We start from the raw sequence: 16,503 nt of genomic DNA, 5'->3' as shown, positions 1-16,503 counted from the left end.
TGGTCATTTTTTTAAAAAATGAGGCTGCTATGACAATCTCTTTCGGGCCTAACTAAATTCTCATTAGATAGCAGTTTTTTCACTACACAAAACTCAGACAAAACAGTTGTAAAATAAGTTATTTGATGCAATAATAAAATAAATTTTCTGTTTATACTCCAGGACGACCAAATGGTCAGAGGAATTCACAAGATAGACAGAATACAAGAAACAGCACCGTATTTATCAGTCACGGGCTTGAACCCCAGGTCACTCAAGGCATGTGTACTTATGCACCCGCACAAGGTGCCATGCAGTATACAAAATCAATTTTCAACATTGTAATATGCCAAAAGCTATCTGTTCAATATAGTGCAATAGTGGTACAACTCATTACAAAGACAAGTTTGCTCTGCTGTGAGACTAAAGTCCATTACATTATGCTTGCGGTTTAATTCCTGCTGCTACAAAAACAGATGAAAAGACAAGATAGTTATAAATATTTACAGATATAATTATGTTCAGTTGTTTATGCTTAATATTAATTGAAATGTGATCTTCTGAAACTGCTCAACCCCTAGTTATATATCTGAAACCTAGAAAATTTTAAAATCTGGCACCCCCTAATCCCCAAGGGTGCTGAATTTTTGGGAGTTTACTGTGCTAATTTATAGTTTTACCGCTGAACAAAAAGCAGTAACTTTTATGTGTGAACCAAGAAACATCTTGTTTCTGCAAAATCATTATATGTGTGCAATATTGTAGTTTAATTCAATCAGTGGATGGTAATAAAAAGGGGTGTATTCAGGGGTGGGCAGAGTGGGCATATGCCCCCTTAACCAAAAATCGAAATTAAAGAAAAAAACCCAGGAGGCATTCTAACAAAAACTCAAAATCCTTGTCGGCATGCCCCCTTATGATGATACCTGGATACGCCACTGGTAATAAACATGACATCCAGTGCTTCAGATACAATATGTAGTATGGTTAGCCATATACTACATACACATCATCCATATACAGTATTACAATATGTGGTATATGGATGCTGTGTGTAAAAAAAAAAAAAAAGAAAATAGTTGCCAGATTTCTACTGGTCCGATTTTGATGAAATTTGGGAAGGCTTGACAAATCATTCCGAGAGTCAAATATAAACTTTTAATGAAAATACATCCACTGAGAGTTCAGTTATTTATGTGGATGGACAGTTGAAGAAATAATAATAGCAAGATTTGTATTGGTTTATATCTGATAAATAACAATTGCAAGATCTGATTTACTAAAATTTGGAATAGCTTGACAAATCTTTCATAAAGATCCAGGGTTAAAATTCAGATCTTGGGTAGCACTCTACTCTGACTAAAGAACCCCAGGGGCTCACATCTGGTGAGTATGGGCTTGGCACACCCAGGGTCCTGAGCTGGATATCATCAGTTTTCTCTTCTTGGTGATTCCCTTCTACTTTTGACTGACTCTCTCTCTCTCTCTCTCTCTCTCTCTCTCTCTCTCTCTCTGTCTCTCTCTCTCTCTCTCAGGGTAACTCGGGAATTTTATTTTGGCTGGTGCAGCATAAGCCTTCGGCTTCCTTGCACGATATGGCTAATAATAATAATAATAATAATAATAATAATTCCTCGTGTCTGAATGTAGATGCAAAATACTCATTCAATTTGTCAGAGCAGGATCATCAACAGTCGAACCACCAACATCAAGTGGACCAAACTGATTCATCCCCTTCCTTCTAGAGTTTACATAAGTAATGTCTTTGTTGTTTTTCATTGCATCCTTTGCCAAGGATTTCTCGTAATCTGCCTTCGCTTGCCTAACCTCCTTTTTGACTTGATTACAGACTAGCTTATATCTGCCATAGGCTTTTGTGTCATCTGATAATTTATATGCATCCCAAACATTTTTCTTCTCTGCCACAAGCCTCATCTGACATCCATTTAGGCCTAAATCTTGAACAGTATTTCTTAATTGGTATGAAAAGCATAGTAGCTTCTAAGATTAATTCCTTGAAGGCTTCCCATTTAGAATTTGCTGTTTTAAACTTCATCAGTTGATCCCACTGTATAGAATTTAAAAAAACTGTCTGCGACCACTGTAGTCACCTTAAGAAAATAAAAACCCTTCCCTTTAACCTTGATGGTAGTTACAACTAAGGATCGTTACATCTAAGTAGTTACATAGATGGCAGTTACATCTTTATCTTCAAATTCTTAATGCATGAATAATCGCTGCTGATAATCAAATCAAGAGTTACTCTCTCTGGTTGCCCCTTGAATATGTTGCTGTAGAAAACAATCCTCCAATCAATTCACAAAAGTCTTGCTAGCATGCAAGTGACCAACCACAAGTTACAGTCAATATCTGGAAAGTTAAAATCCCCCATTACAAGACATTCTGATTTACTGGCCCACTCTATTTCTTTGCACAATTTTTCCTTTTACTCATCAGAGTCATTAGACATATAACACACTGCTACCCTCATTTTCCCTTTCCCAGTGCTTATGTCGCACCAAACTGACTGAACATTGCACTGCCACCCATATTAACTGGATGCACTTCCTTAGATTTATATTTATATAAACTGCTTTTCTTTATATAAATAAAGGCGAAGAAATAATCACTAAGTCCGAGGTGCCGAAAAGGGAAAAGCAATTATTGATACTGCTATTTGTTTCAGTTAGATCCAAATCCAAACCAAAACTAAAATATCCAAAGGTTGTACTGTGATTTACTTTTTAGCATTAGCATTAGTAGAAGCATATGATGCAAGAAAGCAAGCTTATGCAGCATCAGCAAAAAAAAAAAAAAAAAAAAAACCCCACTCTCATTTCACCCCTCCGTTCGTTCGAAATACCTGTCTAGCTGAGCCTTAAATTTATTTAGGCTATCAACTTCCACAAGGGATGGAAGTCTGTTCCACCAACCAACTACCCGCTGGCTAAAGGCAAATTTCCGCACATCTATACTACAACATGTCTTTCCTCAATTTGAATTTATGCCCTCTCAGGTGATTATTCTGAGCAAGAGGAAGAATCCCATCGGCATTGAGCATACTCAAACCATTCAAGGCTTTATACACTTCTATCAGATCACCTCGCCAGTGCCTAGTCTCCAGACACTGTAATTTGCAAAACTTAAGCCTTTCTTCATAAGAGCAACCCTTTGTTCCATTCACTAATCTTGTTGCCCTTCTTTGTACTCTGTTTCAAATACAGTTTCTGACTTGTTTGCATTTCTTACTCCAACTCAATTAATCCAAATGGATGACAATTCCATTATAAAAAAACACAGAGAAGGTGCAAAATAAATTTTCAAGTGACTTTTCAGAATCAATTTCAATTCAATTACTACTTTGCGTAAAGCACTAAAAAGCGAAATTGAAAAACTATTCGCGAATTTGCAGGACTACTCATAGTAAGGGTCCTGAGCTGGATATCATAATTCTTCTCCTTCTTGGTGATTTCCTTTTACTTCTTACCCTTGCTCTCTCTAATAATAAAAGAGGTCTACGTGCTACGGATTCATAATGCGAAAAAATTTTTTTTATTTTGTTGCACAGAGCATTAAACTACAATACAAATAATAATAATAATAATATTTATGTATTGTAGTTTAATGCTCTGTGCAACAAAATAAAAAAATTTTTCGCACTTGCTCTCTCTCTCTCTCTCTCAGGGTAATTCAGAAAGTTTTGTTGGCTGGTCCAGCATAAGCCTCAGGCTTCCTTGCACCATATGGCTAATAATAATAATAATAATAATAAAAATACCACTATATGAGTGCTACTTTTTCGGAAGTGTGCTCCTCATTGATACTATTTTTGACAATTCTGGTTACTGCATCAACCGCGGAACACTCTTTCTCGAAATTAAGATTAATTAATGGCTAACATAATGCAAAGTCATTTGCATGTTTGCCGAGAATCAACAGTGCAACGGAAAGAGTTTTTCTGTAGTAAATAAATTGTGGACGTCAACAAAAAAAAAACTGATTGTAGAAACGTAAAGCAATACTGCAAGTAAGTGCAAATTTGCTAATTCTTGTCAAGAATATGTATGTATTATTATTATTATTATTATTATTTCGTAGAAATACCTATATAGGTATTTCTGTGAATTCAATACAAAAGCTACTCTGGGCTTTTGTATCGAATTCGATACAAGGGTGCCTGATCTCGTTCCATACAGGTTCCCCACTAAAGTAATTCCTGAAGAGTTCCATCTATAAAAAGGAAAGAAAGGATCTTAAACAATTTATCTATCATTTCACTTACGTGATGCAATAGACATAGAGCAGTGCTGGGTGTCCATTGGATAATTGTAGAGATGCAGACGACAAGTAATTTTCAGATTATATCTAAAATGAAAAGAAAAACATTTAGTAATAACTTTCAAAGTAATATTTTAGTCATATAGATAAAGCAATTTTCAAGTTTTAAGTTCTAAATATTATTATGATATGAGAGAGAGAGAGAGAGAGAGAGAGAGAGAGAGAGCACATGCCTACATTCACTGCTGGGTTACTACATTATGAGAGTCACTTTAGGAAAAATTAACCTCAGGGGCTCACATCTGGTGAGTATGGGCTTGGCACACCTAGGGTCCTGAGCTGGATATCATCATTCTTCTCTTGCTTGGTGATTCCCTTCTACTTTTGACTGGCTCTCTCTCTCTCTCTCTCTCTCTCTCTCACTCAGGGTAACTCGGAAACTTTTTTTTTCCTGGTGCAGCATAAGCCTCAGGCTTCCTATATGGCTATTAATAATAATAATAAATAATAATGGTTCGGTTTTGTGTTTTAATGTTAGCTGAAAAAGATACATCCTTCATATTGACAAAAGGGTACATGAAACTTCGTATTCCTGTTACTGCCAGAATCCAGAACTATTGTCTTTTGCTGCTATTAGCTTGACTGTAGAAAAAGGTGTTGGGGTTTATAAGCTCTACAGAACCTTCCCAAATCCTGTAAGCAATGTTTCGAATCTCGCTGATATAGGAGCCAAAACGGAACTCCAGAAAGGCGCAATCCTGAACACCTGTAGGATAGTCAGAGATTTTCTCGACCAACAGTAACACCAGACATTACAACTACCCTGTGAACCTGGTAGCAATACCTGTCACAAAGTGGAATCCCCCAATCAGGGAGAAATAATATAAGAGCAACAACAACAATAATAATAATAATAAACAAGACAGTTTTTATTATGTTTGAAACACATAGAAAGTTTCCCCGAGAAGTTTTCTATTGTTTTTTTTTTATTTTACAGAATGTCGATACATAGTTTTGATGAACGTCTAATGTTAATTAGTGAAAAAATTCGCAAAATTTGATTTTGCGATTGAAGTGATTGAAGTCTATTGAAGTGAATCAATACAAACTATTGTTTCACTTCAATAGACGTTGGTGCTTATGGACGCGATGGTGATTTGAACATTTTTAAAAATTCAAATTTTGGAGGAAGAAGAAGATTGCTAATGAAACAACTTAATTTTCCATTAAATTGAGCCCTCCCTGATACAAATGAGCAGGAAGTGTCATTTGTTTTTGTTGCTATTTTTGAATGAAGTCCCTCTGTACCGTTTTGTTTCCGTTGTTGTTTCCTTCGTTATTTCTGTACCTCACGAGGTTCCTTTGGTATGCTTTTCCCATATCCAGGCCACTCCTATGAGAAGCTACAGGTGAAAACCTTACTGGTCCTTAAATTTTGCACATCAGTGTTGTAAGACACAGCAAAAGTAGCTTCTGATGGGGAAATCTGTTTTGGTTTGGAAGATCAGGCTGCGTAACTTTTGTGAAGAAATTACAGTCAGCTTTCTAGTCTTGGCCATTAAATCCAAAGCCTTTTTTTTCGTTGATTATTTTTGGCCAGTTTTCTCTTTTTTTGTACCACTTAAATGGACACGTTTCACATTGGGTCTGAAAATTTCAGAAGAATAAATACACATGAAATACACAAATATATTGCGTGTTTTGTAAATAAATACACAAAAAGTACTCATGGAAACTCGCGAAAGCTACTATTTTAAATTTGTAATAAATACACTAGTGGAGGGTGGATTTTGTTTAGCCTTCAGTATCACGACAAGAGTGATTTTTTTGGAAGAAAACTTTTTTTTTAACAATGCGGAGAAAAGTCGAACACAGCAGGTAAGAACAATCGCCTGAGACAAAAAAATCAACTAAAGTAGCATTTGGCAGTGAAAGAGTTAAAGTTGGCATGATAGCTAGGAAAAAAAAACAAAAAAAAAACTGATTCACCCTTTCCCTTGGTGCCCTAACACGTGCTTATTTTGCTTATTGATTAATCCAGCACTGTTTGGATGTACAGTATTTAACTGTCATTTGTGTCAGTGGGTTGGGTGCTGCTTTGTGAGTGCTCTGATCTGTTATAGTATGATTATTCACTGCGTAAGGGTCACCATTATTCAAATATATTGTATTGGCGATCTTAGTGTTTATGTCAGGTCGGCGATGCGGTTAAATGCGGTGATTGCCTGACCATTGTTGGCCTTGTGACCTCCGACGAGATGGGGACAATGGTCAATCTATTTTACTTTGGTTTTATTCTGTTAGTCACGTGTTGCAGTCAGTTTTCGTCTTCGTTTGTAGCAGGGATTCTCAACGAGGGCGAAAATTGGATTTTGGGGGCCGAAAAAATCATAAGTATTACAATAGTTTGTGGCCCTCCAAAGTTCAAGACCACATCTTATATTAGTATTAGTAATGGCCGCATGGTGCAAGAAAGCCTATGGCTTATGCTGCACCAGCCAAAAAAAAAAAAAAAAATCCGAACAAAACAATGATAAAAAAATAAAATAAAATAAATAAATAATAATAATTAGTAAAAGAAAAGAAAATTAAACCTATCATCCTATGCGCTTCCCTTACCCGAAAGTACTATCCAGATGACCTTTGAATTTCCCCAAACTGTCGGCATCTACCACCCATGAAGGTAACTTATTCCAGTAATTTATAACTCGCTGGCTAAAATAAAACTTCCTGCAGTCCAATCTAAACATTTCCCCCCCGTAACTTGAATTATGTTCCCTAGTTCTAGCATCATTTATAATCTTGAAAATTTCGTCCTCATTCATTTTACTGATGCCTCTCAGAGCCTTAAACACCTCAATTAAATCTCCTCTAAGGTGTCTAGTTTCCAAACTCTGCAACCCACATATTCGAAGTCTTTCTTCATAAGGACGCCCTTTTGCCGATCTCCCCAGGCGAGTTACCCGTCTTTGCACCCTTTCAAGAAGCTCGATGTCTTTCTTTAGTTGCGGTCTCCATACTTCAACACAGTATTCCAAGCGTGGTCTAACATAAGCCTTATATAATGGGATTATCACGTCCCTATCTCTACTTGCAAAAGTTCGATAGATCATAGATAGGACACCATGGGCCTTCCTTGCAACCTGTTTACAATGCTCAGAGAATTTCATGTCTGACCGTATCGTAACACCCAAGTCCCTTTCCTCCAGTATTGGGTTTAGTTGAATTCCACCAAGTGAATAAGTTATTTTGGGATTACTGTTTCCCAGGTGTAATACCTTACACTTTGTTGGATTAAAGCATAGCTGCCATTTTTCTGACCATTCCTGAAGTCTATCTAGGTCTCTCTAAAGAAGCTCATTGGGTTTATTCTCTCATTGGGTTTTCTTTTCCCCTGAGACAACTGATTTTTAACATATAGGTATATTATATTACGCGTGAGTGAGAAATTTTAATAAAAGAAAGATAGTGGCGTGATTTAATTCAACCACTTTTTCATAGGCATTAAATGCCTAAGTGCTTTCAGATGTAATGTCTCCGCAATCCTGGGGTATGCGCCTTTCCGGCAGCTGCCACCTTGGCTGCGTCTTGGTTGGCGTGGTTTATTTATTTATTCTTTTGTTTCATTTGTCAATGTATGAGGAATGGATGGGATGATGAAATGTTTCATTCTATTCTTTCTACTTTATATGTGTCAATTAGTATTGATTTATTGTTTCCTTGTGGGGAAGTTGCTTATTTTTGATTCACAGCGCTTTTGTGAGTGGCATGGGCTATGAGAGTTAAATAAATATAGTTTATATTTTATTATTTAATTCTTTGTAGTTATTCAACCCATCATCAATCATGTCAAGTGCTGAAAAGAAGAAAAAGTGTTGAAAGTATCTGGATGAAGATCTAGCTTATGGTTTTCTTGAAATTCTTGAAAGCCAATTCGATTCAAGACAGCCTATGTGTCTTATTTGTAACAATTATTTTTCAAACTCACTTACAAAGGAAACATCCTGATAAAGTTGGTAAACATATCGTATATTTTACAAATTTTAAACAGAATTTTTAGCAACGTAACACTGTTACTTCCTTATTTAAGAAGAACACACAAACAAATGACAAAGGAATGACTGTGTCTTATAAAATTGCAGAAATCATTGCAACAAACTGGTAGTGCTCATACAATTGGTGAGACTGTTATACGACACGCATTAGAGACTAATTTCAACAGTGATGCATCAAAATCCTTTCAGTATTTTAAGAGCATTGCCATTGAGCAAAAATTCAATTCGAAGACGAATCGATGAGATATCAGTTAACATTGAAGAGCAGCTAATTGACAAACTACAAACAAGCAATTTTCTATTCAGATTTATGAATCCACAGTTGCTGACAGTAAGGCCCTTCAAATGGCATACGTTCGTTGTTTCGATAATGATTGTAAATTGCAAGAAGAGATGTTGTTTGTAAATTCTATAGAAACTGATTGTACTGGAGCATCCATTTTTGCTGCTTTAAAAATATGGTTTGATGAAAAACAAGTACCATTGGAAAATTTGGTGTCCTAAATAATAAATAAATATTCTGTTTATACTCTGGGACGACTACGCGATCAAAGGAGTTCACATGATAGAGAGAATACAAGAAACTGCACCGTATTTATCAATCACTGGCTGTGCCACTGGTAGTGCTACCTCCATGGTTTGAAGATATAAAGACTTTATAGCCCACCTAAAGGAAGTATGTCCCCAAGTTCTTTCAATACACTGCATTGTGCACCGACATCATCTGGTTGCAAAAAATATTAGTCCTGTTCTTTATCAATCTCTCAGTACAATTATTAAAACCATCAATAAAATAAAGTCACATAGGAAATATGATCGTCTTTTCAGAAAATTTTGTGTTGATAATGAAGAACAGTATGTGAGGCTTCTTTACATACAGAAGTCAAAAAAGCTTTCTAAAGGAAACTGTCTATCAAGATTTGTAAACCTTTTTGATACGATAATTAGTTTTTTTAGAAAGCGAAGGAGACACAGATTTAGCAAAGGAGATCATCAAACACAAAAACAACACGAAAACAACTACATGTATATGGCTTGGATTTTTAAAACTTAATGAAGTATCACTTCAACTTCAAGGGAAATTAATTATGGTGATAGACTGCAAACGCGTATTAAAAGCCTTCAGTGAAAAACTGGAAATATTTGAAAGTAATTTAATGAGAAAACAATTTCATGGTATGGAAGAGTTAGCTGAAATCAATGAATCTCTCACCGAGAATGATCTTATGAATTATTCAGATCATTTGTGTTCTTTAAAAGGTGAAATGAAAAATAGATTTTCAGATTTATTTTCTTTTGAAGTGAAGCCATGGATGTTAGATCCAATTGGATGCGATGCCGGGTCTGCTAGTGAAGAAATTCAAGAACTCATTGAATTAAAATGTAACGAAGAATGCAAATATAGATTCGGAAGAGGCGGAATGGTTGAGTAGTGGGGATCAAAACCAACTAAACTTCTTTATCCAACAATGTGGTCTTAAATGGCCAAAGTACTTCTTTGTTTTCCAACGTCTTATATGTTTGAAAGGGGTTTTAGTTCAGTAAATAAAATATTAACAAAGGAAAGAAACAGAATTGATATACAGTGGGGCCCCACATCCGATGGTAATCTGTTCCACAAAACCCAGTGTATATTGAAAATATTGTAAGTTGAAACCAATAATACATTGATTTCCTGTAATTCGTTCCCCAACAACACATAAAATAGGTATTTCTTACATGTTAAAAATTAGTGATAAAAACAGTTATAAAAGATCTTAAAATAAAAAAACAAACAATAAATTAGCATTTACCTTCGACTTGAAATGCAAAACTGATGAAATCAATGGTGGAGTAGTGGTGGTGGGACTCTATATCAAGCGTCAGGTGTCTTTTCAGTCTTTTGTTGCTACTGGTAAAGAAATTGTCCAAAGTGGACTGATTTTTACAACCTTTTTTGTAGCTTTCTGAAGAAAAATTTAATTCATCCTCCATTTTGCACATCATAGGTTCAGTGTTTTCAATGTCGGGGTGTTTTTATCACTTCTCTTAAACGCTCAGAACAAGAAATGACAGTCCTCAGCTGACACTTTTTGGCTGTCTTTTTCTTCCTCTCCCTCTCCAGTGTCACTCTCTGTAATTTTCTCCAACTCTTGTAGCTCCTCTGTTGTTAGCTCACGCCAATTAGCGTCAATAACGCCCTCGACATCCTCTTCGCCAACTTCTATACCCATTGATTTTTCAAGAGTGACAATATCATTTACCAAAGCACCATCATCTTCAAATCCGTCAACGTTATGGATAATTAAAGGCCAGATGTTTTTCAAGGCTGAATTTAATCACCTGGTGGAAACATCATTGCAAGAACTTACAATGAGCCTCACACAATCCAGTACGTTGCTTCGACATCAAAAAATCTTTGAAGGTGACAGCATTTTCACCAGAGGTCGGTGCAAAGCAACTTGCGAACATTTTCGTGGTGTAGGTGTCCTTGAAGTTTGCAATCACTTGCTGGTCCATTGGTTGAAGAAGAAGAGTGGTGTTGGGTGGCAAAAATTTTGCTTGAACAAAGTCAAATTGTGACTCAAGAGATTGAGCAAGATTGGGATCATAGCCTGGCGCATTATCCAGCCCCACTGTATGTTCAAGAGGAGAGACAGAATCAAACTTACTATCATCATACCGAACATTAAACTACAAGCATCAGGCTCAGATCCCGAATAAAAAGAGTAAGTAAAAAGTATTTTCTTGTTTAAAATGGGGGGGGGGACGATTAGGGAAAAAACTGTTTAAAAAAGCCCTTTAGGGGGCATAATTTAAAAAAAAAAAAGGTCGAGAAACACTGGTTTATGGTGATATTTCACTCAGTTCGGACCTTATGCCATCTAGGTGAGGGTACCGCTAAATTTGAATTAATTGACATTTTTGTAAATTTATGCTATTTGTATTAATTGGCAGTGTTTCTAACATAAAACTCCTACAACAAAGGAAGGTCAGATTTATCAGCCTGCCTATCGTATTCCTGCCAGCTCTACTCGCTTATAGAACAACATTCGCCGACGCCACGGTTAGTTAAATCCACTCTGTGGTTATATCAAACGTCGCATTCACTCTACTCGTAGTGATTAACAGCCAATCAGCGCGAAGCAATCGGCGGAGGTAGATCATTATTATTAGCATTTAGCATTAGCATTAGTAGAGGCATTTGATGCAAGAAAGCAAGCTTATGCAGCATCAGCCAAAAAAAAAAAAAAAAAAAAAAAAAAAAGTAACATAAATAAATAAAAATAACCACTTCCACTTCACCCTTCTGTTCGTTCGAAATACCTGTCCAGCTGAGCCTTAAACTTATTTAGGCTATCAACTTCCACGACAAGGGATGGAAGTCTGTTCCACCCACCAACCACCCGCTGGCTAAAGGCAAATTTCCGCACATCTATCCTACATCTGTCTTTCCTCAATTTGAATTTATGCCCTCTCAGGTGATTTTTCTGAGCTAGAGGAAGAATCCCATCAGCATTGAGCATGCTCAAACCATTCAAGGCTTTGTACACCTCTATCAGATCACCCCGCTGGTACCTAGTTTCCAGACACTGTAATTTGCAAAACTTAAGCCTTTCTTCGTAAGAGAACCCCTTTGTCCCATTCACCAATCTAGTTGCCCTTCTCTGTACTCGTTCCAGCAGCTCTACATCCTTCCTGAAATGAGGCCTCCAGGCCTGTATACAGTACTCTAGGTGTGGCCTGACCATTGCCTTATACAAGGGAATAATCACCTCCTTATCCCTGCTAGAAAAATTCCTATATATCATTGACAATACACCATGAGCTACTCTTGCAGCTCGTCTGCACTGCTCAGAGAACTTCATATCTGCCTGCACCACCACCCCCAGGTCCCTTTCATTCTCTACCACTGTCAGTGTAGTACCACAGAGTTGATACGTTGCTCTGGGGTTGCTGTTTCCCATATGTAGTACTTTACATTTGTCAATGTTAAACTTCATTTGCCACCTCGAAGCCCATCTGCTCAACCTTTCCAAATCCTGTTGCAGCAGCATAGTGTCAGTAGTGTCCTTGACAACCCTGACAACCTTCGTATCGTCTGCAAACTTGGACATTAAGCCTGATATACCATCATCAATATCATTTATAAATACAGAAAACAATAAAGGCCCCAATACTGAACCCTGAGGGACTCCACTAATAACATTAGTCCACGATGAGCAGTGTCCATTGATTACCACTCTCTGTCTTCTCCCCCTCAACCACCCCTTTATCCATAGCAGCAACTTGCCTCCAATGCCACACTGCTCCAATTTGTGCAGCAGTCTTCCATGTGCAACAGTATCAAAAGCCTTTCTAAGATCCAAGTATATAATATCAAAGTTATTCCCTGCATCCAGTTCTTTTGTGACTGCATCATAGTATCCAATCAAATTGGTCAGGCAAGACTTCCCCTTAACAAAACCATGCTGTGTCCTAGCTATAACTGAAGTCTTGTCTAGATGATCCTGCAGTGCTTCTTTCACCAGTGCCTCCATTAATTTTCCGGGAACAGAAGTTAAACTCACAGGTCTATAATTACTTGTGTCAGCCTTTGATCCCCCTTTGTGAATTGGGGTCACATTTGCACATCTCCAGTCAATGGGTACCTCCCCTGAGTCCAAGGAAGCTCTCATAATTATGGCTAAGGGTTTGCTTACCTCCTTTGCTGCCTCCTTTAATATAACTGGATAGATCCCATCCACCCCAGGTGCCTTTCTTGTGTTTATCTTCAACAATTTCTCCTCCACTTTGCTCTCAGTTATTACAAGATTCTCTAGCTTACTGCTAGAGTTGAATACACCTCTGGCATTCCCCTCGCTGAATAACTCCTCATGTGTGAATGTCGATGCAAAATATTCATTTAGTTTGTTAGCTACCCGAGCAGGGTCATCAACAGTTGACCCATCGATCTCAAGTGGACCAATCTGATTCATCCCCTTCCTTCTAGAGTTTACATAAGTAAAGAACTCTTTGCTGTTTTTCTTCGCATCCCTTGCCAAGGATCTCTCGTAATCTGCCTTCGCCTGCCTAACCTCCTTTGTAACTTGGTTACAGATCAACTTGTATCTATCATAGGCGTCCGTGTCACGTGTTAATTTGTATGTATCCCATGCATTTTTCTTCTCTGCCATATGCCTTATTAGTTCATCTGACAACCATTTAGGCCTAATTATGATTTGCGTTCGCAAAGATCCATGGGTAGGAGTCTCTCTCTGAAGTTTGACCTTTTGTTCCACGCTTGCTGTCACTCGGCGATGGTAGTTCAGCAGTTTATCGCTGCTAAGTACGGTACAAGTACGCGTACCAGAAACAATAATTCTCATCACGGCGATATGGCCAGGAGTTTTTGGTTGCGAAAAAAAAATTACAGTCATGCAACAGCCTCCCTACCCCACCAACCTTGCACCGTCTGACTTTTGGCTGTTTCCTAAACTGAAAATGGGGCATCTGCGTCATCATTTCGTTACAGTGGAGAACATTAGAGAAAATGAAATGCAGAAACGGCCTCGCGTGCGCTAAAAGACATGATATTTTAATGTTTCAAAGCTTGGGCAGATCGATGGTGCAAATATATGTGGAAGGAAGGTGCTTTGAAGGTGATTGGGTCAGTAAGACCAACTGTTCATTCAAATTTCTTTTATAGTAAAATTCTGGGAACTTTTTTCTAATTGGAAATGTGTCCATGGCGTATAGTTGGACATTTGCTGGACAGTACCTTTATTGGGTTTGGAGGTTCCAGTGCATGTAGAACAGCAAATGAGGAAATATTCAGTCGAACTGTGATTTTTGAAGTTTATAGTCGTGCCATCCAGATCATTGAATATTAGTGTTGTTTTATTTGTTTTATTTTTTTCCTGCTGACTCCCTGGTATGGGCAACCCAGGGAGGGGGGGATTTATGGCATTCACTGGTATTGCACTACCTCCAGTGGGTACAGGATTTCATGCGCGAATTGCGCTACAGTAAAATCAGACTCAGGTAATTCAACATACTTTTCCAGGTCTGCTGTGTAAACACTACATATTCATAAGTTCTCAAGGTAGAGTTGGGCTTATGTCTGGGAGCTACCTTGATTAAAGAACACACTTACACACACACACACACATACACAAGTGTTTAATGATATGTACAGAGCATCTAATTATATGTAAATATATCTTGTATATAAATCATGTATATACTTTGGTGTACATAATCTTGAGACTGTATATTGTGTGTAATTAATAAATGAATGAAAAAAGGGGAAAAAATGTCCTAATCACACGCCTTCACCACGCGAACTAACCTATACCAATTGATGTGTATGTATATGCATGTTTGTATGTATGTACATGTGTACTCCCCTCACCCTTTTGTTTGTTTTTTTTTTTTTTTTAGGTCCTAGCCACTGAAATCTGGAAATTAGATGGTAAAAAAAAAAAGTAAAGTGCAGCCATTATCAACCCACTGCAGGGTAGAAGCCTCCTCAACAATTCATGCTGAGGGAAATGGACCATAATCTGCCACGCTGGTCCAGTGCGGGTTGGCAGATCGACCGTATTCAGCACCGGGCTTGAACCCCGGTCTACTCAAAGAGCGTGTGCTACTGCACTCCCGCTCCTGCCCACTCGGCTACATCCCTTCTACTTCTGTTCTTCGAAACAACTTTCCTTTGCACATACTGGAGTGGTCACTTTATTAGGCACACCTACTAGATGGTATGACCTGCCAAAGTGAACTGTTGACTAGTGGGTACCTGGTCTGCCTCCACAGGGCGAAAGTGGGGCAACGTTGGGCCTCAGCAGAAGTCCAGCGGCTAAAGGACCAGAAGAACAACGGTACATGACACTACACATATACAATGTCCATACACTTTTAAATCTCTGGCATTTCCAGTCAACTGGTAGCATTAGCATTAGCATTAGTAGAGGCATATGATGCAAGAAAGCAAGCTTATTCAGCATCAGCCAAAAAAAAAGAAAAAAAAAAAAAAAAAAAACAACCACTACTCCCATTTCACCCCTCAATTCGTTCGAAATACCTGTCCAGCTGAGCCTTAAATTTGTTTAGGCTATCAACTTCAACAACAAGCGATGGAAGTCTATTCCACAAACCAACTGCCCGCTGGCTAAAGGCGAATTTCCGCACATCTATCCGACATCCGTCCTTCCTCAATTTGAATTTATGCCCTCTCAGGTGATTATTCTGAGCAAGAGGAAGAATTCCATCGGCATTGAGCATGCTCAAGCCATTCAAAGCCTTGTACACCTCTATCAGATCACCTCGGCGATGCCTAGTCTCCAGGCTCTGTAATTTGCAAAACTTAAGCCTTTCTTCGTAAGAGCAACCCTTTGTTCCATTCACTAATCTTGTTGCCCTTCTCTGTACTCGTTCCAGCAGCTCTACATCCTTCTTGAAATGAGGCCTCCAGACCTGTATACAGTACTCAAGGTGTGGCCTGACCAATGCCTTATACAAGGGAATAATCACATCCCTGTCCCTGCTAGAAAAATTCCTGTATATCATTGACAAGACACCATGAGCTACTCTTGCAGCTCGTCTGCACTGCTCAGAGAACTTCATATCTGCCTGCACAATTACCCCCAGGTCCTTTTCATTCTCTACCACTGTCAGCGTAGTACCACAGAGTTGATACGTTGATCTGGGGTTACTGTTTCCCATATGTAGTACTTTACATTTGTCAATGTTAAACTTCATTTGCCACCTCTCAGCCCATCTGCTCAACCTTTCCAGATCCTGTTGCAGCAGCATAGTATCAGTAGTGTCCTTAACAACCCTGCCAACCTTTGTATCGTCTGCAAACTTGGACATTAAGCCTGATACACCATCATCAATATCATTTATAAATACAGAAAACAACAATGGACCCAACACTGAACCCTGAGGAACTCCACTAATAACATTAGTCCACGTTGAGCAGTGTCCATTGATTACCACTCTCTGTCTTCTGCCACTCAACCATCCCTTTATCCATAGCAGCAATTTGCCTCGAATGCCACACTTCTCCAATTTGTGCAGCAGTCTTCCATGCGCAACAGTATCAAAAGCCTTTCTAAGATCCAAATATATAATATCAAAGTTATTCCCTGCATCCAGTTCTTTTGTGACTACATCATAGTATCCAATCAAATTGGTCAGACAAGACCTGCCCTTAACAAACCCATGC

At 38.1% G+C, this 16,503-nt stretch overlaps 1 protein-coding gene across 1 annotated transcript in view; it reads right to left on the bottom strand.

Moving 5' to 3' along the window:
• The window catches only part of LOC150083003 (glycine receptor subunit alpha-4-like), a 116,289-nt gene that overhangs the window by 52,484 nt on the left and 47,302 nt on the right, over positions 1 to 16,503 (bottom strand). The window contains exon 5 of the mRNA XM_090378348.1: positions 4,262 to 4,344. Coding sequence (XP_090234474.1) covers positions 4,262 to 4,344 — 83 coding nt within the window. The remainder of the gene's footprint in view (positions 1 to 4,261; positions 4,345 to 16,503) is intronic.

Source organism: Mastigoproctus giganteus, chromosome 7, assembly GCF_048544385.1.
Source record: "Mastigoproctus giganteus isolate SK-2022 chromosome 7, ASM4854438v1, whole genome shotgun sequence".
NCBI classification, from domain to species: Eukaryota; Metazoa; Arthropoda; class Arachnida; order Uropygi; family Thelyphonidae; genus Mastigoproctus; species Mastigoproctus giganteus.
This window is presented reverse-complemented; position numbering and strand designations above follow the sequence as displayed.